Source organism: Plectrocnemia conspersa, unplaced genomic scaffold (assembly GCF_051122295.1).
Source record: "Plectrocnemia conspersa isolate PC_06_02 unplaced genomic scaffold, ASM5112229v1 ptg000013l, whole genome shotgun sequence".
In the NCBI taxonomy this organism is placed as follows: Eukaryota; Metazoa; Arthropoda; class Insecta; order Trichoptera; family Polycentropodidae; genus Plectrocnemia; species Plectrocnemia conspersa.
Window position 1 is genome coordinate 1,909,073 of NW_028277177.1, and position 24,223 is coordinate 1,933,295.

The 24,223-nt window shown below is 30.6% G+C and overlaps 1 protein-coding gene across 7 annotated transcripts; it reads left to right on the forward strand.

The window, feature by feature from the left end:
- Positions 1 to 2,741: 2,741 nt before the first annotated feature.
- fbl (pantothenate kinase 3 fbl) lies at positions 2,742 to 24,131 on the forward strand. Of its 7 annotated transcripts, none has more exons than XM_088201967.1 (11): positions 2,742 to 2,894; positions 18,295 to 18,383; positions 18,515 to 18,657; positions 18,774 to 18,952; positions 21,504 to 21,677; positions 21,827 to 21,967; positions 22,045 to 22,187; positions 22,307 to 22,483; positions 22,555 to 22,690; positions 22,767 to 22,882; positions 22,956 to 24,131. In XM_088201967.1, the coding sequence occupies exons 2-11, from the start codon at positions 18,301 to 18,303 to the stop codon at positions 23,080 to 23,082; spliced, it is 1,419 nt and encodes a 472-aa protein (XP_088058093.1). In that variant the 5' UTR covers positions 2,742 to 2,894; positions 18,295 to 18,300; the 3' UTR covers positions 23,083 to 24,131. The 7 variants fall into 7 exon arrangements, with proteins under 7 accessions (XP_088058093.1, XP_088058097.1, XP_088058095.1 ...); XM_088201971.1 differs by having other exon boundaries at positions 18,515 to 18,642; XM_088201969.1 differs by having other exon boundaries at positions 18,530 to 18,657.
- The last annotated feature ends 92 nt before the right edge of the window (positions 24,132 to 24,223 follow it).

The following is a 24,223-nucleotide window of genomic DNA, read 5'->3' on the forward strand; positions in this document are numbered from 1 at the left end:
TATTTGGCGCCCCAGGCAAAAACTAAATTTGCGCATTCCCCCCCCCCTTCCCTATTAATACTTCAATAACTTATTACATGAGCGCAAACATATCTTTCAAATTAAAGTAATTTAATATTATATTTGACACCATACTCTTTTTTGCGATTGTGGATATTTAAGAATTTGTAGTTTATTTTTCGTCGCCTTTTCTTAAGCGTGAAATAATCTAAAGAGTACACAGTAGTGTATACAAAAAAAATTATCAGATTATATTCTTTAACAATATTGTTTGATAATTTTAAGTGAATATTGCGCCTTTTATTGGTATCACGGCGCCCCACAAGATCTAGCGCCCCAGGCGACTGCCTGTACTGCCTGCCCCTCGGGCCGGCCCTGGCTACAACCGTCGGTTTTGGTCTGCCCTTTGGGGGCTTCGTCTAGGATTCCACAGGGTGATTATCCTTGATACTCTGCTAATTAGCATTCTCATTAGATGTCCAGCCTAACACAGTGTTTTATATTTGCAGACGCGTATGATAGTTTCTTGCTCTGTGAGAGCTTCTAACTGGTGGTTTATTTTTGTTCTATATGAACCATTTGCATGATTGTCCACGTTTCACTGCCATAGGTAATGATGGAGCCGATAAATATCCCTGAATACAGGACCTACGAGCATGCATAGTAACATTTGTTTCTTAAATTCTAATTTCTTCGTTCAGTATATCTCAATGAAGATCCTATATAGGTGAAGCTATTCACGCCCTCGTGTGTACTCCCACATTATTACACAGTTATTCATACTTTAATTCAGGCATATATTTTACATTTTCGAAGTAAGTGATTAAAGCATTTTAGTTTAATTTCTTTATATATTTTCGTAATATTTATTAAGTTTGCATTATTTAAAAAAAAATATTATATCCTTTCTTTTCCTTAAAAAGTGTTAATAAAACGCATTTTGCTTCTGGACTTGCACCTACACCCATATAAAATTCAGATAACACAATAACTGAATTAATAATTAGAGCAGCAAGTTGATGCTGATTTCTTTTAAGAAAATTCTATGACGAAACACATTTCCACCTCTCTGGGTATGTTATTTAATAAAATTCCCGCATATGGGGTGAGGAAAATTTTCATGTGATTCAAAAGAGACATTACATGCCCAAAAAGTAACTGTATGATGCGCATTGTGGCGGCGTCGTTAAGCCTTACTTTTTTTAAAACGATGAAGGTTGGACTGTAACAGTCAACGGTGAGCGCTATAGGCGCATAATAACTGATTATTTTTAGCACGAAATCGAAGATATTTCAACGCAACTTGCTTCAGCAAACTTTTTTAAAAAGGGCCAGATTGTAAAATTTTAGGCTCAGCGGGCCAGGTACCAAACTGGAAAATAATTATGTATTGTACATGAGTAATTATATTAAAAAACTAGGTTCAACATACATACTTTTGTCAGAAAGTAATATTTTCACATAATATTTATAGAATTCTTAAACAATACAAAAAAAATTATCAATACAAAAAAATATCAGTTATATCAGTTTAAAATAAAAAATACCGTTAGGTTACAGCGCGTAATTTGACTTGTTCCTAATTGATTCATGTAAAAAACAGTATTTAGCCCGCAGGGTGTTTGTTTTTATTTGATTCGTGTAAAAAACAATATTTAGTAAAAAGGCGGCGGGCCGGATTTGGCCCGCGGGCCGTAGTTTGCCGACCCCTGGCCAAGACCATGGCATTTAACGCCGTTGGATCTTTTTGTGGTGTTATCGCAAAATGTTTAAGCACCTAAAAACCAACATCCGCACCTAAAAACCAACATTATACCGAAATGTTTAAGCACCTAAAAACCAACATACGCCAAGTTATAGCCGCCCGAAAAGTACGAAAAGTCGTCGAAAATATTGGCTGCTGCAAAAGGTCCAGTGGCGGCCATTTAATTGATATTAATGAAATACTTCAAATGTTCGATTAATAAAAAAAGACAATGATATCCTTATATTTGTGTTTATTTTTCGTTCAGAAACTGTAGTTGTATTACTTTTATAACAGCATTTATTAAAAAAACTAATCAATGATTTTTTTGCAGAAAACAATTAGCATTTTTTGCATATACTAGGGTAAATCATCTGAGATTAAAATGATTAAGATTGTTTTGCTTTGATTTTAAGTTTTAATTTAGAAAATGTATTTTAAAGTAATTAGTTCAACGAAATTTAATATTAAATATATACAATTTCAAGATATAAGATCTTATATTGAAATTTTAACTTATATTATTGATATAAGTTAAAATTTCACAATATTTGCAATATTTTACAACTATTGTGCAAGAAAAATCTTAATTAATTTTATTATAATTATAATTTTCCTCATAAACTTTTCCTAATCTCAAGAATGAAAATTGTGATGATTAATTTAAATCTTAAGGGTTGTACAAAAGTGTATCAATTAAGTAAAATTATAAATATTAAAAGCTTCTTTTACACAATAATCTTACGATAAAAAATGTAATAGTTTAATAATTTTAAGTTTCGCATTACATTATTGTGTTATTATTTTTTACTACAGATTATCATTTCGTATTTATGTTACTTTAATATTATTATTTGTATTTTGTTTTTGTCCTCATGATTGGTGGTAACCATAAATACAAGTAATACGCTATAGCCATGTTTGGGTGCTAATAAAATTTAGCCATTATTTTAGCCATCGAGCGGGCTATTTGACGTGCTTGGATTTAAAAAAAATCGGTGACGGCGCTGTCAGAGATATAGCTAGTGATCGTGCGAGTACTGCGTGAACGGGCACAGGGGCTGAGCGATCGCGAGACGGACTACGCCCCCGACCTACTCCGCTCCGCCCCCAGCCCCACCCCGAGCTTCCTGAACCGTCATGGCCTTCGGTGAGTGTATTTTTTTTTCATTTGACAGCTGAATATAAACAACGACACCGTTATAACCTAACACGTGCATCAACAGAGATATGCGGATCGTTTCCTTAAACTTATTTCCAACCGAAAACCTAACCTAGATTATTTGAAAATTTTCACCATAACAAACAAAAAGACGACCATTTTGATTTTTTTACCGGCTGACATTTTGTACCGTGAAAAAAAATGGCGCCGCCTTTCTGTCACATAAAAATATCAAATACTATGTAATTTGACATAATTTAATTTGAAAAATGATCAATTTAATAGACAACGTTACGGCACGTTACGTTTATATTAAAACAAATCGTATGTAACCAGAGTAGCGCATAATTATATGTGAAGAAAACTGGTTTCATGCCGCCGTTACCACTCTCGACGCGTTCTTCACTTATAGAATCATTCTAACACATTGACCTTGACCTGTATGCAATGGAAATAATTGTAAATAAGCAAACAATTTCTCAAAGGTTTTGCGTCACAAATCCACAAGGTCGATTTGCTCGAGATTGGCTAAATTGATGGTTCATTCGACTCAAAGGTCACTAGTTCAAAATATTTTTTACCAGTCGCAGTGAAATGATAATTATTTGAGACCGTTTATCTTATCTAATCGCGGTTTAAGCATATTGTTAGACAAACTTTTTAATGTTGTGCACTTCAAGGTGACTTTTTATTTGTCTTTATATTGAAATGCATGCTTAAACTATTAAGTCGTGTTGTAAAAAATTGTACATTAATTCTGACTTGCAGGAAGCTGTGTGTAAAATATCGCACATGCTCCTGATCGTTGAGTAGTCGTTCGTTCACACTACCGCACGAAAAAATTAAAACTAAGGCTATTTTTTATTAGATAGAGTAAGCGACGAGGTTATTATACTTTCACAAATATGTAATATTTTAGTTTATTTAAGTCACGCAGCAGGGATTTCTTACAAACTTTTTTTCCTTGTAGTTTTTTCTTTAGATCTAAAACTGCTTTATTTTTTCAAAATGTCGTTTCATCAAACTGTCTAACAAACTTAGCCGAGATTTTTACAGAATTTATTTTTAGAAATAATTTTATGTCAATATGATTAAAACTGTCAGTGTTATTGTGTCTTTAAAAACTGTTTACTTTTCTCTATGATTTAATCTGAGTTATGATTTTTTTATTTTATTTAATAGCAGCCATTTTGAAACAATATGGCGAATCTTTTTTTGACAGTGTAGCTAGGCATAGTAATAATTAATAAAATAGATGGAAAAATTTAAATTGGTCATGTAGTGAATTTTTTTATGTTAAATACAGCAGCAGTTAGCTCACCGATGTATTTATTTTGTGAAATATTATTAGCATACTGCCGAAAGCATATCTAACATAGGGTCCATAGAAAAAATATATGAAATTGGAAACATTACAAAACTCATCCAAAACCAAGGATCCGCAATTCTTTTCTTTCTGATGAACTTATTAATTTTAGAACCAAATAATTTACTACTCTTGTAAAACGAACCGTGATAGTTATAATTCTGTTTCGACTTTGTATTTGGCACCGACCATTCGGCTCGCATGTAGTCCCGGTCGTTTTTGCTAGAGCTTTTAAATCGTTTATCTGATAAAATATCCGATCGTTTGCTTTTGGCATGTCCGTACCAAAAAAAAATTAAATAAATAATACTAATAATATTTTGTGTTTTTACCGTGAACGCGTAACATTCGATGTGACCATTCGTAGGCGACCGTCCGATAATACAACAATGTTTATTTAATGCGAGACAATGAAAACATGGTTGTGATAATTGACGACTCTCGAAAATATGCGGTACTATTGTGCAATTCTCATGTGTTCCGAAATACCGATTTCATTGATGTTTTGTTTAGACAAAACTTTGTTTTTTAACTTTCAAGAAATTTATTTTAAATATTCTCAAGATTGAAAGCAATTTAATAATTATTATTATCATAAACATTGCTTACACTAGATTAACAATTATTGATTATATGTATTTTAAACTATGCCAACTGACTTCAATGCAGTATTATCGCGTTTTTAATTGTTATCAATAAGCGATTAAATCAACGATAATTCGAAAAGATGTAACGAAATTCATGTACGCATTTTTCGGTGTTTAGACTGATTATTCTTCGCACGATTTCCCAACGTGCTTCCGCTCGCGCGCGCTCAAACCGGAAACAGTGCGGCAACCGCTGAAATTTCTGCTTTCACTCGACCGCCGCGTGAAAGTTACCTCTTCTTTTTCTTTTGGCTCGCGTCGCTTTCGTTTCGCGGTCATGGCCAGCGAGGCGCGCTTGGGCCAAACATTAATTTTCGAAACACATTAATAAATTTCTAAATGCATGAAGGGCATCAGTTTTTAACATACATAAGTAACATTATTCCGAAGAGCTAAATTAGATCTATATATTATATGAGTGAATTAATCTTCCATGATATTAGGAAAAGCTATAAAAACTTAATTTAAATTATAATCAATAAAAATGTTTATAATTTAATTTCAAGATTAAAAATAATTAAAAAATAGTGGTTTCGAATTGTGAGATTTTAACCTACGACCTTCAATTCATAAACAATTGCTCTATCACGATTAGTCAAAAGTAATTGGTCTGTTAGGATTAAATAGAAAAAGCCCATGTATTTATGTTTTATATTTTTATATTCTAACAAAAAATAATAATATAACTGATATAATAGTAGTAATAGCCTCTGGCAAAATAATTATAACACTTTGGACTGTATATTATACGTGTCTGAGACTACGTTCATTTTATGGCGCTGATAACAAATTAATTGTTCACGCCTCATTAATTTTGAGCTGCATTATATTATTACTAATAATATATTTTTCTGTCATGTTGTGTCTTTTTATTGATGTTTTATCTTTATTTATTTATAGAAAACTACTATTTCGTGTGGCAATAATACATTTTTAACGATATATGTTAATAAATTATGTAAACGTTTTCGCGATTTTTAACGATACTATTATATATAATCGTTGTTTACAGTGTTAAGTAATTTTAATGTATGTATATCTTCTCTAACCGACGATAATTCATAATACACCTATATGACTCTCCATATTTAAAATAGAATTATTCTAAGTTGATGCTTAAAAATAAACACAACGTGTGGCATTGAGTAGTTGATAGGTTCCTACGCATTCTCCTGTATGCAACGACCGAAAACTATATTTGCGTCCGGTTGTAATCAGAGAAAAGTGTTACACTAAGTTTTATTTTTGATAAATATTTTTATGAAAGATTTCCAACATATTGTATTACAACGTATGGTTTATCTTTTTTGTTGAGCTTGCGTGCGGTTACTCATGCATAATTTATTTTGTTATTGTCAGAATTGCGCGCATCAAATATGACGTTTGTCGTAATGACGTGAAATACAATATTTTAATATTATCACACTTGTCGCATCTTTTTGTTGCTCTTTAACCTTGAATAATATATGCCTATCTACTCACGTGATTGTTCCAAAAATGCGAATTCTTCGCATCGCGTAGACTAATCAAGTCCACGTTGTATTACGCGTGCATTTATACGTGCAACGTTAAACTGCTTTGCAATTAAAAATTAGTTTATTTTTATGGGCGCATTAAACTTTTTTAATGGTCTATGTGTATCATGGACTTGTGAGGTATTTCTTATTGAATCCATATATATTTTTAAAAGTTATTATAACGTGAATTTTTGACTTCTGAGAAGTGATAATTGTTTTTGCGCCATCCTATTGACCAAAATTTGGTTTGAATACATTTAACCAATATCAGAAGTCCATCAGTAAGGATAGCTAGCATATTTTTAAAGCATAGTGTAATATCGAAGTGCAGGCGAACCATAGAGCAATATTCGAGATGCGACGTCTGTCTGTATTAATTATTCCGCTTATTTTACCCTGAGAAATGATTTGGATTATTTTGTATTTTGGACTTAATTATGAACAGCAACTGTACGTTTCGCAACTGTCAAATTGGGTTTCATACACATTTTTTTTTTAACAGTATATGATTTCACTAGCGCCTATCAGTTAAATTATATTTTCGCTAGTAGAAATACATCTACTAGTACAAATGTACTTGGAATTCACTAGTGAAAATATAGCGTTAGTAAAAAAAAACATTTACTCTAACATTTATGCATCTTATGTAAATAAATAATGATAAGTATGTAAAGGTGTGTATTACTTTATATGAAAAAGTTATAAAAACACATGCCAGATAAATTATATAGTAGACCCCCCAATAACACGGTAAATTGTGGATGTGCTATTTGGGTACCACATGAGTCGTAGGTACGTATTTATTTATAATTTTATTTTGTAGTCCCCCAATTTACCGTGTTATCGGGGGGTCTACTGTATTGAAAGTGTGTCGTGGACAACGTGTTTACGCCATTTTTTTATGTTCCTAATATGATAATTTGTATCAAGGGTTTGTAAAGCATTTTCTACTGAACAAGTATATGATCTCCTAAGTAATTCAGTCAAATTAGAATATCTGATGGTCTCGATATTTTATGAAAAAATATCCAATAGAAATTGTGGACATGATATCTACCTATTTCGGTTTTTACTTATTAGCCCTTTGTATGGAGTATCGCCGTACATGTACGGCGGTGGTCGATCTTTTACTAGGTTATAAAATAAATCAAAGCAGTGAAATGTTTGATTAACTATAAATGCATTATAAAATAATTATGGATAAATACGTAAAGTTAATCAGGTGTATAATTAACAAATTTTTATAAATTAACTGACTAATCAAAGGGTTAATAAATGTTTTATCCATATGTATATCCTCATTTCTTATATTATAATTACATTTCTCTTGCGTGATTAATAAAAAAATGTGTATCACGATAATAAGTGCAAAATATAAAATTGTGTAATATAATTGATGATGTAAAAAATGCGTGAGTTTCGACGTTTTTCGTCATAAATTACAAATATTTCCGCTTTTTTCTACGATCTTATTTGTAGAAAAAAAGTGAATTAGGAAATTATTAAGCGAAAAAAAACTTGTTAAGGTGTATAAAAAAACTGCTGGTTTATTTTTAAAACCTGATATTTCGAAAACAATCTTGAAACGCTCGTTTATATATTTGCAGTCACAATGGAAATACAATCACTGTGATTTTAAATCGTACACCGTGTTAACTGAAATAATCGTAGTTTTTGATTACATATAACAAACAAAAAACTGTAATTAATAACAAAACCCTAGTAAATGGTAGGTAGACATTTGGACCGATTTTTAAATTGAAAATAGCAGTCGATATTTTTACGAAGGACCTTATTAATATATAATTTTTCCGTACAATAAGTTTTACTTATTTTTACATATGCATATAACAATGCTTGTCCTGAATGGTACGGGCGATTCGTTCTGCTGAACTCGCGTTATTCCAAGTCGAAAGCGAAGTGGTAGCTATGTGTTCTGGTGTTGCCTGAAATACTGATGGTGTTATGGCTTATATGCAACTGAGGAATAAGGGGAAAGTACAATATTCCTTCAATGTTCATATTTGTAATAAAAAATAAAAATAATTCGTGGCGATCCCATTCTTTTGTTTTTGTTGAATAGATATTTTATCAGATTCGTTGTCATGTGTGGCGGTAGAACTAAAATAAAATAAATTTGGAAACTTGTGTACAATTTTGAGACGCTACTTTATTGTGTTAAAGTAAGGTCCTACGGGCTTAGTGCAAATTCTTAAACAATTAATTTCGCCCTAACGCATGAAATTACACATTAATGAAAACAAAACACTGTATTCACTGAAAAATAAAATAAAATCTCGAAAATGTTGCTATTGCCCCCGGTTTCCCTTACGCTTATGCCATAGTTAAACTTAATATCATGCAATAGTAATAATTTTAAATAGTTATTTATGCGGCATGTTGAAACAGTAAATTTTATTTTATTCCATATATTCTTTAAATAATAAATATATATTTTTCTACATTATATAATATCTATTTTTAAAGTTAGCAAAAGATATGCTTTGTCTAATAATTAAAAATAAAAAGTAAATTAAAAGTATTTTAATCGTTCAGTAGAAAGCGATTAAAACGAATATAATTTGCTGTTGTTATTTAAAAAAACAGCTTTTACCCATCAAAGGCCCCTTCTATATATTCTACAAATTGATAAATTTATCGGGTAGATTAAACGAACTTGAATATTCACGATCTATTTGCTGTGAATTTATTCTATTGTATCGTGGTAATAAATTTACAATTGTAATTAACACTAATAAATATATTCAGATTTATGAAATATTTTTATTGTACACGTGTTATTTCGCATTTGGTTCGCTCATTTGGTCACTTTTGCAATAAAATTTCACACGTTCGTCTCTTACTCTTACATAATTAAAAACACATCGGCGCCATGTGTAAGACGTTCAATGTATTTTATCGCGTTTTTTTGGTGGTCGCAATTTGCATCGAAAACAATCGAAAGGTCAGTTAATCTAATCGGTTCCGACGAATTATATATGTTTTTTAATACATACTATCCAAATGTACATATCAATGTATCGGCGTGAACGACGGTAAACAACGTATTTCAAAAATTGTGCTAAAATTTGAATACGTTACGTAGGGAATTTAACAGACAATGGAATCGAAAGCGATGTAACTGAGCCGATTGCGTAGATAAGGGATTCTCAAAACAAGACTTTCCTTTTAATTAATGGCCTATTTTTATTTTATTTAATATATTTGCTAGATGTTGAAAGAAATCGAAATCTTTCTTTATTTTTCATTAGTGTAACTCGCATTAAAAAAATTGATCATGTTGAGAATTAATGTAGGGCGTCGTGTTTCGTATATTTTAAAATATTATTATGAGTTTCCATGTTAGAATTATATTTTATTTAGTACATAAAAAGTAAATTAGTGTTGTGTGGCTACTTATATTTAGTAGTAGTCCCCATTAATATTTGAATATTTTTATGATGATTTAATTGCACGCGTAGCTAAAAGTTTTTGCATATTTTGCACATATATTTTTGTTTTAATTAAAGAAAATTTAGAAATCTAATTAGCCACGTGGTGCGAAATTTTGAGATATTGTACTCATCAACATCTGTTCTAATAAATTAAATAAAGAAATCCTCCAAGTGAATTTGGACATGCTCAATTAATGTACATTCATCCCTTGATTTACGCGGTAGATACGTTCCAGGAAATATCGCGTAAATCGAGGCATAGAACAAAAATGTATTATTGATTAGTATCCACATACATAAAGTAAACGAGCAAAATCTTCAGCAACACGCGTACACTCCAAAAAAGACACTACATGTACAATGGGAGAGGTTCAATATGTAGGTAAAATGCAACTAAGCCGTGCGTTTGAAACCAAAAATATTCGATTTAGAGTATTTTCTTTTTAAATTCATTTTTTAACCGCGTAAATTTAGGGATAAGTGTATTGTAAAAAAGTGAAATTGCCGGATATTTTGTAACTTGATTTTAACTAAGTAATTAATTATCTTATATATGTAAATTTTAGTATCTAAAACCAGTTTGCCAAATTTAATAACCGGCTTAAGAATTTTACAAATTTATCCGAACAAGCTGTTTTTCACATTCATAATATAATAGTTGATGGTTGGTGCCACTGTAATTTATCAAAGCAGCAGTTCAAGTTATTTTTTATTAATTAAAATATTATTCGAATATTTCAAAACGCTTATTAATTATTTTTAAATAAAATGTCTGTTTGAAAACAAAACAGGCAAAAAAATTTCGCTGTGCAACAATCACTTAAAATATATCTATTCAATATAATATAAGTTTTTACATATTTTTAAATATATGCATATCTGTGTCGCTGTAATTAATTAATATAATATTTCCGCTTTTAATTAATATAATAAAAAATATTATGGCTGCTTTGTAACATAAAAATGATGAAGGCGCTGACTGCCTCTATGTAGTTTATGACAATTCGTTCCATAACGGTCTCTATGTCTGACCTTTTGGGACTCGCCCAATTTATCGCGATATTTTTTTATTATCAGTTAATTATCCTGAGTATTTGTGAAACATTATTATAAATGAGTAAGCACTATATGTCGATAATTTTATGAGATATTTGCTTATCAAATCTCTGCGTTGAGGAAAATGAAACGGTTTTAAATATCGGTAGAATAGTGGTTAAAGTCCCAAAATTATTTAAATGTCATCCGGGTTCAACACGCTTACTACTTTATAGTTAATAAAAATAATATCTAATCGATACGCACTGAAGCATTTCTCATTATATGTATAAATGTTTATATTTAAAAAATATATACATATAATCGACGTAGTTTTAAATAAATTAACAAATTAATAAATTTATGTTCGCAATTCCACGAATAGTACAGGCGATCCAATTTGAGCTTATTATGTTGGCAGCACTGTAAATCAGACGGCTGTCAATAATCACGCGTGTTCAAAGTGTCAAATGTTAGTTTGCAACAACGCATGGTTAAATACCGCCCAACGCGTTAAAATTGTTTAATTATTCTCCAAAAATAATAATTTTATACTCTATTGAAATTAACGAGAAGATTATGGTCAATTTTATTGTCCTACTGAGCGAACAATTCGCAACGTAGTGAAAAAATTGAAGAGACTGGAATTTTTTTAATAAAATACATCAAATGTTTCATTAATTAAAAAAGTTGTGGAGTTTTTTAAAAACAAGTTTGGATCACCCTTTATAAATTGTACATCAATAATTTGCCAATTAATTATATTTTTATCTGATACATGAAGTATTAACACCATAATTTCTTTATCTTGAATACCACTAACCGCTTATTAGATATAATATTAAAAGTCGTTTAATTAATGAACACTGTGCGAAAATATAAGTGAATTTAATTATGATTATATCAATATTCATTTGATTTTATTCATTCTAAAAGCTAATAGGACATTGACATATTTAAATTAAATGGCGGTTTATGCTTTAAATATTCAAAAGTTGCGCTAGTTGGGCCTTAATTTTTTTTTTATGAAATTGACCTGTAAATATATAATATTAATATAAAAAGCCAACCCCTATATCTTCTCTTCTTTTTCAATATTATATTATACTTTATAATAATTAATTTGTGCCTTATTATTATACCTGAGAATATAAAAAAAAATTGCACAGGTACATCAGCAACGACGGATGCCCTTTCTCTTCTTTCTCCGTCATAAACGTCACTTATTTCTGCTTTAAATTTTTCCATTACGTCGTTGCCCTAATAAAAACGAATCACTAATCGAACCTCGCACTTTATAACCGTTTTAACACATTGAATACCGTGTGCACAAATTTGTGCTTTTCGTTATTTCATAACACTAATCACATTTTAAATTTAATATTTATGTTTGTGTGTTTTTCTTAAATACAATTACAAGCCATCAATCCAATTAGTCGTGAAAAACTTGCAGGGTCTTATAAATACAATCACTATACTACAATTTTTAAAGCTGAATATAACAGGAAAAGATGGAGTAGATTTTTTAGTGTACGTCAGTATTTTTCTGTGTGCGCTATTTTCATATTCATCCGATGAAGAAATATCTATTAAATTAAGAATAAGTAGTAAGCTTAGAATGATATGTTATGTATTTTTATCTTAATGTATATATTGAATTCCTAAACTACAGCTGAATCATTCTATAGTATTCTGTCAATGTTATAAATTTTAACAATATATATAAATTAAAAGGCTTAAATCTTATTTCTTATAAACATATTGAATTAAGGACATTTATGACTTGACCTTAAAAGTCTTATTTTCTTATAAATAATATTTATAAAATTAACTAAGAAATTATTTAAATATATGCCTCCCCTTTTGCTGCGAAATTGTATTAGGAGCGCAGAACTGTTAAGTCGGTCTCGCTCGCAATAGCGAAAATGGCGGCGGAGTTCAGTCAAAGGGGAGAAGCAATTAAAATTTAATAATAATTAATATTTTTGGCGTACTTTGCCGCCTTAATTTCACTATTGCGAGCGCGACCGATTTAAAGTTCTGCGCTCCTAATACAATATTGCAGTATAAAATAAACAAACGTCTAATCAACGGTATCCATTAACAGTTTCAAAAGTAAAATGGTTACTTACTACCTATTATTTTTATATAACCCCCTAATTGAAAAAAATGCATTTTGCAAATTTTGTTAGAATTTGACTTGGGAAAACTTAGATTCAGCAAGGGCTTCGATAATCGAAAATGTTTGTGAACTACTGATCTAATATTATTTGACTATCACTACGTAATGGAGATTCAAAATCGGTTAAATATGTCATTCCATGGAATATGAATAACAAATGATGCTTTTGAAACTGTTAATGTATACCGTTTATTAGACGGTTTGTTTATTTTATACTGCAATATTGTATTAGGAGCGCAGAACTTTAAATCGGTCGCGCTCGTAATAGTGAAATTAAGGCGGTGAGTACTGCAAAAAAGAATAATTGTTATTAAACTTTAATTACTTCTCCCCTTTGACTGAACTCCGCCGCCTCATTTTCGCTATTGCGAGCGAGACCGGCTTGCAGTTCTGCGCTCCTGATACAATTTAGCAGCAAAAGGGGAGGCATATATTTAAATAATTTCTTAGTTAATTTTAAAAATATTATTTATACGAAAATAAGACATTTAAGGTTAAGTAATAAATGTCCTTAATTCAATATGCTTATAAGAAATAAGATTTAAACCTTTTAATTTATAGATATTATTAAAATTTATAACATTGACAGAATACTACAGAATGATTCAGCTGTAGTTTATGAATTCTAAAAACAAAACACGTAACGATGTATCGATGTATTTTTTCGCTAGCAACATTATCAAAGTTAAACGATCGTGCGAATATAGCCGCGTAAATCGACTGTAAAATGTTAAAAATAAAGAAATTATCGTAAGGGTCACAGAGTTTGATATTTGTTGTTTTAAAAATAAGTAAAAGTATTTCATTGTTATTTTATCATAATCTATATCGTTTTTATTTTTTAAATATGTAAATTTGATGATTCTAAGCATAATTTTATTTTATTTGTACACGAACTACAGTTTGACGTTTACTGATTTTAGCATGGTGAATATAAAAAAATGATCATTACGAAACTGTTTAAATTTGACGTTAAAAGGTTAAATAATTATGATTATTTAAAAAAATTGGTTTAGGATCTATTTAAAAAAAAAAAAACCGGCCGCAGAGTATGCCCGGTATGTAATGTGTTATAATATAAGTACAATCGTGCAAGTACTACGTTGTGACAAGTTTATTTTTTTTAAATATTTTAAAACATGGCTATTATCGATCCCTCTCTGTAAGTACCATCCTGAGTAATCAAAATATTTTATCCTTTAGCATGTGTGTTTTATTCGCAGTTTTCCTATGAACCGCTGTTATTTTTAGCATTTCACTATAATTCGCAAGAACGCCTAATAAATATTGACTCTCGACAAACGATTGCCGGTGACTCGCTGCTTCTATTCATCTCGTGCGCCGGTTAACTAACTCTCAACCGCACATCGGTCGTTATTTGTCTTATATTTAGCGCTCTGTCCACTTTTTTAATACTTTTCGAGCGATCGCCGGTCGCGAACGGGTTGAAAGTCCATTCATAACTCGGCTCGTCGTTAAAAAGTTGTACACAGTCGCGTGCTGTCACGCCACCTGGAGTCATCTCCACTTTCGCCAGCACGTAGTGTTTCCTCAGTGTTTTTTTTCTGCTGTTTATTCGAAGCTGGACTTGCAAACGTCGATTAATTGCGAGTCAATCGCCTTCGTAAGCCGTTATCGCTAATCGTAAATATTTTTTCGTAACGTTCTAATTCGATTATACGCATTTTAAGCTTCTAAAATCGGCGACTCGGTTGCTCACCGAGTATTACATAAATTGTGAATATTAAATGCCTGTAAAATTTTGCGATCTGTGTCATACCAATAAATAATCAACGGTTATGGTCATTATGTTGAATCAACACGTTAAGACTAGTTGAAACTAAAACCCCCATGCAACATTCAAAACTTGTCAATATTATAACGTTTCTATATACACTCAAAAGTGTGTTTGTTATAATTACATATTTATTCTATTGTGGAACATAGAACAATCAGCACATGTGTTTGAATTACATTAAACACTATTTTTTTCTTGTCTGGAATATCGGAATTAGTGATTATTATATAATATCGATCGATCATTTTTTCATAGTTTCACAGATAAATAATTAAAATAAAAATCATGACGTCATCCACCGATTGAAAGCTGTAAAAATAATTTATAATTAATAAATATATTTCACTGATTTACAGAATTTGATTTCAGTCTGATCACTTACTTAATAGTTGTTGATTGTGTTGACCTGGTTGTAACGCATTAAGCTAACACATGTCATATTGCATCGGAAGATTCATATTAAATAAATATATAAAACTACGTGCCATTAAAATTGTTATTGCACGACTGGCTACTTTTTTATTTTAAAAATCACGTTTACTTTTTTTAATATATATATATGTATATATATAATCGCTCTAAATTTCAATCTTTATCGTTCAAGAAATCATTGAAACGATAACGATAGTTTTAATAGCGCACATTTGCGTCATCGGTTCCTAAGTGATAAAATGTATATTAAACACGATTGAAATAATTAATATTTTATTAGTGGTTTTAAATGCCGTACCAAGAAAAGCAGTGATTCCGGGCCTCAGGACAAAAATTACATTTTAAATATTTTTTTTTAACACTTTCTATGCTACAAATAAATATAAAAATCAGCCACCATTGCGATATATTTTATGCAAAATATTTTAATTATGCATTAAAAATATATACTTGATAATTAGTCGTGTTTCACTAGTCAAAAGCGATAAAATCGTGCCATACGCCGTCGCAATTTTATTGCTTTTGACATGAATTTTTGACTTCTGAGAAGGGATAATTGTTTTCGCGCTCTCCTATTGACCAAAATTCGGTTTGAATATACCTTGATCAGAACTCCAACGTAATATCTGTAAGGATAGCTATAATATTTTTAAAACATAGTGTAATATCGAAATGCAGACAAATTATGGAGCAATGCGATGTCTGTCTGTACTTATTTTTCCGCTTATTTCCCCATGAGAGTTTGTATTTTGGACTTGACCTAATAAAAGTTCTAAAACTATAATTAGTTTTAGAACTTAGGTTTGGGTATGAACAGCAAATGGACGTTTCGCAACTGTCAAATTGAGTTTCATAGACATTTTAGAGCAGCATATTAGCGCCTATTAGTTTAATTATATTTTCGCTTGTAGAAATATGTATCTACCGGTGATAATGTATTTGGAATTTACTAGTAAAAATATAACTTTGTCAAAAAATACACATTCACTGTAACATTTGCACATTGAATGTAAATAAATAATGATAAGTGTGTATATATATTATTACATATAGCAAAGTTGAAATCATATAGTTTTACTAGCAACTGCCAGATAATTTATATTTTCACTGGTAAAAATATATATCTACTGGTGAAAATATATTTTAATATGATTTTACTGAAATGACATATTTTAAAATATATTTTTGGGATAGATTCGATATTGTTTTTTCTAGATTTTCTTTTAAGATTATTTATTTATTTTTCTGCATTAAATCCAGTTGTCAAATTACAGATAATACAATCTATAAAAGCATTAAATTTATATAAACAGCTGGTGCTGTTGTTGATTTTTCGTTATTCTTTACTTCTTCCTTAGGTATTCGATCTGAACTTTTAGATCAAATATATAAATTTACTGCTACTAATTCACATTAGTTGAATATTTCCTCTAATGTCTAATATTTTTAAATGTCTGTTTTTATAAAATCCATTATTTTAGAGCAATTGATAAATATTTCAGATAAGATTATTATTTTATAGATATTGAATTATATAATGTAATTTAATTAAATTTTTCATCGGTGATGAATATAAATATCTTTCGTTTATTGTTAGCAATGTAACCATCGATTTTTGCCTTTTCCATAAATATAAGATAGCAGTAGATTATATACATCACTACTTTTGTATTTTTTCAGTCTGTATTTAAATTTTTTTGCTCCTAGAGTTTTTATTAATAGTTAGTATTTCCACTATAATTTTACTCTAGAACTAAAAAAATAAATTTAAAATGTACTATGTACACTCATTCACATTGTACAATCATTCAAATATTTAAAGCAAAGATGCTTAATAATAAAAATTTAATTGGAATTTGTGACAAAAACCTCTATGATGAGATTGCTAATGAGACATTTGATAATTATATTGCTAACACAACCTAAGATTTTTTTTACGGCTCTATCTTGGACATGGGGTCTCTCACTTTGTTGTCATCACAAATAGTTCATGTCAAAAATGTCAATGGGTCATCGCCTCTTTGGCATTGCATCGATAAATCAGCCTTGATAATTTTCACATATATTGAGACCAACATCTCTTGTAAAAATCCATATGATGAAATACTTTTCTTTTTCATTAGATAATCTCCTTTTTTCATTGCTCAGAACACTAAATAGAAACCTTAATTATCTAGCTCAGATCTACCAAATATGTCAGTGTCATCTGCATAACTAAAAAATTCTATATAGTTTTTGGAAAAAGTTCAACCCAACTTCTCTAAAGCAATATTGAATAGTAGGTATTCTATGACTAATTAAAATAGTACCCATTAAAAATCAATGAAGTATAAAAGTGAATAATGCAGCAATTTTCCTTATTAATTTTCGTACTACAATTTTTTTATTGTTTTTGCTGACAGTGTATATTTTACATATGTATTTGTATCTGTTGAAAATCAACGAAGAATACATAAAAGTTATATACAATAATTGCACCCTATGTTTTCTATATAATATTAGTCAGTAGGGTAGTACAAAAATATATTAAAATAATAACTTTATTTAGCTAATTTTAAAACCAATAATATATTTATTTCACTAGCGATAACCTAATGCAAAACTGTTTTTTTTATTTATATAAGTACGCTTATACTTAAAAACCTAGTTGAATAGTTCTTTGACGCAAACGTCTAATAAGATAATGCGACGTTTTTGCTTCCTGTTGTCTCATTGATAAAAAGCAGATCCAAAAAACGTCTGCGATGCTCAAGATAATTTCAAGGAAACGAACGTTGTACCTAACCTAAGGTCAACTATTGAACGCTTCGGGTGTTAAAGGTTCAACTCGTTCATTTACATACATAAATACTCATACGATCTGTGAATACATGTATTTTTTCTAACCGTGTCGCTATTGTTAAATCGCATCCTTCGTGCCTCAATTTTAAACCCATTATCTTCTTTCTCGTTTCAGTTTGTGATGCGACTACACTTCTGTGAGGGCTGTCTGGCTGTGGCGCCCAAAAAGAAGTTAGGCACCAGAGGACGCCGGAATTCATACAAGTCAGTTGTTGACATCAATCTGTACAACGTCGGGTTGTTTAGAAAATAATAGTTCCTCTAAATACCATATTTTCTGAACAACCCGATGTTGAACTCACAATGCCGTAGAATAAATTCCTTTGACTTTTCAGCTACTCGAAAATCAGGCGGCTCTCATGCGGAGCGGAGAGTGCAGTATATTTTAACCGCACAGGAAAAATGAGGCGAAGATCGCCCCCAGAGGCGGGAAAGGTCAACTCCCAACAAGACCCACAACCACGTAAATTAATCAATTGTATAACCCATGATATTATGAGGAAATAAAGCTTAAAAACAGCTCTTATATTCTCATATGTCATATGATGATGAGTGTTTTTAATGAGTTGCGTTGATACATTGCTATATTTTTAGCTATGCCATGGTTTGGGATGGATATTGGCGGTACGCTGACAAAGTTGGTGTACTTTGAGCCGAAGGACTCGTCCAGAAGGGAGTTGGCGAGGGAAGCCGAGGCGATGAAGAACATCCGACGATACTTGACGAAGCACAGTGCCTATGGGAAAACTGGCCACAGAGACACTCATCTGCAAGTGAGCAAAAATTTATTATTTTGTATCATATTAACGATTTTACCCTAACGAGAATTAAGATTTAACGCTGTGATTCTTGTTTATTTAAATATATATATTATAAATCAGAAAGTGTTTTTTCGGAAAGTGTAGAAAAACGCTAACGGATATAAAGAATTAGATTCAAAAATACTTTGGTTCAGATTCAAAAACTATTTTTATGTAATTTGAACCAGATTATAATGCGGTGAATATATTTTACTCATGTTCCTAAAGTTTAGCTGAACACATTTCAGAATGGTGACATTCAATATAATACATTTATATTTGATAGTAAATGTTTTCAGCAAGGTCCTAAAGAGTAATGATGCAAAAAAATATTTATATAAAGTTATTTATATATTTTTTTATTAAAATATCATATTTTTAATTCTTGTAAATTGTTAAAAATTCAATATTTTTTGTGGTGGATGCAAGGCAAGTCAATAAATACGAATTTATACATAAGGCAGCGTGAATGTCGTTTTGGGGAGTGTATAGGTGGCAACATTTGGTCCCCTCTCCCCTTGAATTTGGAACATTCTTTCCATAGATAGCGCCACAATAAGTTTTAGTTTTGGCTTGTAGATGCAACATAACTAGTCGTTAAACACCACATGTGAAAAAAGGTTGATTCTACCTGTTCCTCGGATTACTATCAGCGAACATGATGGGTAGGAACTACTTGACCTCTCATTTAAGTGTTAATACTTCATTGTAAGATTATGAAAAATTCCGTTTTTTTCTGGACTATCGTTCGAAATTCTCCGTTTTTAAAAGCCTGAATGAATTTGAAATATTAAAAACAACATCTGAATAACAAATTTTTGCCCACCCCCCTTTCCCATCTGGAACAAGCGCTGAAATGACATTCCTGATTCTAAACCAGAAATTCTCTGGTTATCCCCTATAGAAAATCTAAATCTGAGGGATAAATGTAATTTCAGTGAAATCATATCGAAATACATTTTCACCGGTAGATACATATTTTTGCCAGTGAAAATATAATTTATTTGGCAGGTGCTAGTAAAATTATACGATTTTAACTTTTCCCTATGTAGTTTTTTATTATTATATAATATATATATATACATTTACATATGATGTATAAATGTTACAGCAAAGTTATATTTTCACTAGTGAAGTCCAAATACATTTTCACCAGTAGATGTATATTTATACTAGCGAAAATATAATTTAACTGATGCTGCTCTAAAATGTCCATGAAACTCAATTTGACAGTTGCGAAACGTACATTTGCTGTTCAAACCCAAACCTAACCTAAAAAAATTAATCTAATGAAAGTTAAAAAACTAATTATAGTTCTACAACTTTCATTGTTTTCAACCATCGTGACGCATTGGGTTCACCTGTTAGGTTACGATAGTCTTAATTTAATTTAAATAAATAAACTAGGTTAAGTGAAAAATTTATTGAATCAAAATTTATTAATATTGCTCCATAGTTTGTCTGCACTTCGATTTTACATTATGTTTTAAAAATATGATAGTTATCTTTACCGATGTTAGAGTATCGGTCAAAGTATATTCAAACCAAGTTTTGATGTGGATTTTTGAGTTCTGAGAAGGGATTATTGTTTTTTGCGCCCTCTTATTGGTCAAAATTCGGTTTAGATGTGCTTCATTCGACTCTCACTTATTAAATGTTAGATAACTGTGCGTTTCCAGTGCAACGGCACTATTTATTGATTTTGACGTGTATTCATTTGGGGGGGGGGGGAGGCAGGTGAGGGCATTTGCCTCCACCATTGAATATGGCCAGAAAATTGCATGTTGTTTAATGATATACTATGAATCTTTATGATATCTAACTATTAAACTGGCCAACTTTCCCCCTCACCCTCCCTCCCGGAAAAAGCTGAGATGACATCAACTTCGTAACATTCTAGTGATCATTGAATTTTTTTAATACAAAATTGAAGAAGATTGTCTGTTTTTAGATTATGCATTAATTGATGAGAATCTGTGAGATTATGCAAATCTAGGAAAACCTTATCTATGATGATCGATCGGAATTATAATTATAACTAATTCCAATCTTTTAGACTCAGATTTATATGGGATTCGAACCCAAATCTTTCAGGTATTAGTCGTTGAGTTATATCACTGATCTACCATACTATGTTTTTAGGCGAATGACAGTTTCATAATGGAATATGTGTAAAAAATTATATTTTCCTATTCAAATATTAAATGACGCATATTTGCGTCATTGGATCGTAAAGGTATTTTAACGAATGACTCCTTTTCAAGTTATGTAAAATCGAGTGCATAAGATTAAATGTATTTTTTGAAACTAAACTATCGATTCTCAATTTTTTTAACATTTTAAAACAGTAGTGTTCGAGATATACTCCAAAGATATTTGGGAGAAATAATCAGGTTTTAATATCAGATTTTCGAAATAAAATAAAAAATATTAAAAAATGTTGAGCCCATTTCAACGTAGGAGTTGTTAATAGACACATTAGAATATATCCTGATTTACAACTGATTTGATTTATTCTCTACAGATAGACAATATAACAATAAGAGGCAGACGTGGCTCTCTACATTTCATCCGGTTCCCGACCAGCGAAATGGGCTCTTTCCTGTCTTTGGCTCGTTCTCGAGGTATGGGCGCTCTTCTTACGACTGTCTGCGCAACGGGCGGAGGCGCTTACAAATTTGAAGACGATTTCAAGCGGGTAAGATCTCATTTCAGTATATATGTAATATTTCAAACGGTACCGAGCTCACTTTTGATTACAAAAAGTTGTTCAATGTCTTTAAACATACAATTTACAGAAGACGACGAACTTTGCTCCTTAATAATCTATGTTCCCGTAATTTATAGGAAGTTAATATGTCTTTAAGCAAGTTGGATGAATTGGATGCTCTAATTGCAGGCATTTTGTACATAGACACAATTAATACTACCGAATGTTATTATTACGCTCCAAGCGAAGACGAACCTAAAGAAAATTGGCCGACGCCCGTGAGTCTTATATTGCTTTTTTTTCTTTTGTTTGTGTTTGTTATTATTGTTTATGAATGTTTTTTTTTTTTTTTTAGGGTACAGACCTTCCATCGTCGTACACGAGGCATTCGTTCGACTTTTCGCATCCATATCCTTTTATAATTGTTAACATTGGATCTGGTGTATCTGTGTTAGCCGTAAACGGTCCCAAGGATTACAGGCGGATCAGTGGAACAAGGTAAAACGTGCATTTAACTATTACGAATAATTATATCGTAAAGACAATATTGCTTCTCAGTGATATGCTACATGGTAGATAGGGACAGATAAATATAATATATGTTATTATTATTGCAGTTTGGGCGGTGGAACCTTTTTAGGTTTGTGTTGTTTGTTGACGGGTTGTCGCACATTCGAAGAAGCCATTAGTCTTGCCGCCTCCGGCGATAACACAAAAGTAGATAAATTAGTGAGGGATATATACGGTGGAGATTATGCCCGTTTCGGTCTTCCAGGAGATCTGGTCGCTAGCAGGTATTTATACTCAATTACCTTGGAATGCAATCAGCATATTATGTATGTATAAATTAAACTCTCAATTTCAGCTTCGGCCAGATGAACTCAGCGCCAAAAAGAGGATCGGTAAAAAAGGAGGATCTCGCGAGAGCGACCTTAGTCACAATAACGAACAATATCGGCTCTATAGTTAGACTTTGTGCCTTAAACGAAAAAATTGAAAGAGTCAGTTTATTATTTTTGATATAATATTTTTTTTATTTTTTTTTATAAATATTATTTTTATATTTTTTTATTGCAGGTAGTATTTTGCGGTAATTTCCTGCGAGTAAATCCAATAGCAATGAAGCTTCTCGCATACGCCATGGATTATTGGTCAAAAGGAACGTTGAAAGCTTTATTCCTCGAACATGAAGGGTATGCATATTATATTTTTGCTGAAATTTAAATCTGAATCAATATAGATAACTAAGTATAACACTTGTTATAGGTATTTTGGTGCTGTCGGATGTCTCATCAAACTTGATTATCAAGAGGATTCAATATCAAATCACTCTGAAGAAAATTCCGTCGAGAAGACCCCGGAGGAATCAAATCCAAAAACTACAAGTAGTTGAAACAACGTTCCTTCTCTTTCTATTGTGATTCCATTTTAATTGTATGGCACATTTACATATATTTATGTATTATTAAAATAATACATTTCATACTCTCCCTATTATATAATATTCCATCGATATGTCATTTTGTTAAAGATCTCCATTATTTGCAATACATCACAAAACACTTTTCAACGGAGATGATTTAAATTCGATTAATACATTCCCAGCACAATTGATAATTTATAAATTCCAACTTATCGTTAGTAAGTGTACGTTATACAAATATTTTTTTTAAACTTATAACGAAAAATTGTATAACGGCTTTGTATACATATCTCGCTCGAGACGCATCATAATTATGTTATAAATATTTAAATAATATTAATTTATTATTATTGTGATAGCATCTACTAATTCACAATATCATATTATACAATAATGTAATCGATAATGATTAAAAAAATTGTATCGAAGAGTTATTAAATTGTATGTATATATTGGATAACTTGTTTTATATAAATTTGTAAAATATTAAACGGCATATACTCGAACTGACTAATCATAGTTTGTTTATTATTCAACGTTGTTAGATTCCTCAAATAGCGATAATGCACAAAAGCTTGTTTTGTTACGGAGAAAACTATGATGTTAACATAATGACTCGTATATGATGATATGTATGTTCAACAGACTGGTATAGTAGCATTTATTGTAAACTGTTTAGAACACATTTTTGATGGCCTAATAATAGGACACCATCGACAATAACTGGATATTATTATCGTAAATATTTGGCTAATTTGTTACGTTTATACAATGTTATGTTGAAATTACATGAAACAAAGTTTGCTTTGAAATATAAAGAAATTGTATTTTCATTGTCCTAATGATAGGCTCAATAATGAATTAATACTTTTTAGCTTTTAACACCAAAATTCTTAGATTATATTATGATTATGTTCGGGAGATGGTTATTATAATTTTTATACAAAATTGTAAATAGTTTTATTATTTATTATAAAAAATAATTGTTTAATTCTTTTCAATATACCATACTTAGCCAATTATTTGTTTTATTATTGTTGATTCAATTCACTAAACAATGTAAGATAAAAGACGTAAGTATGTTTTTAACAATAGCAATACACATTATATA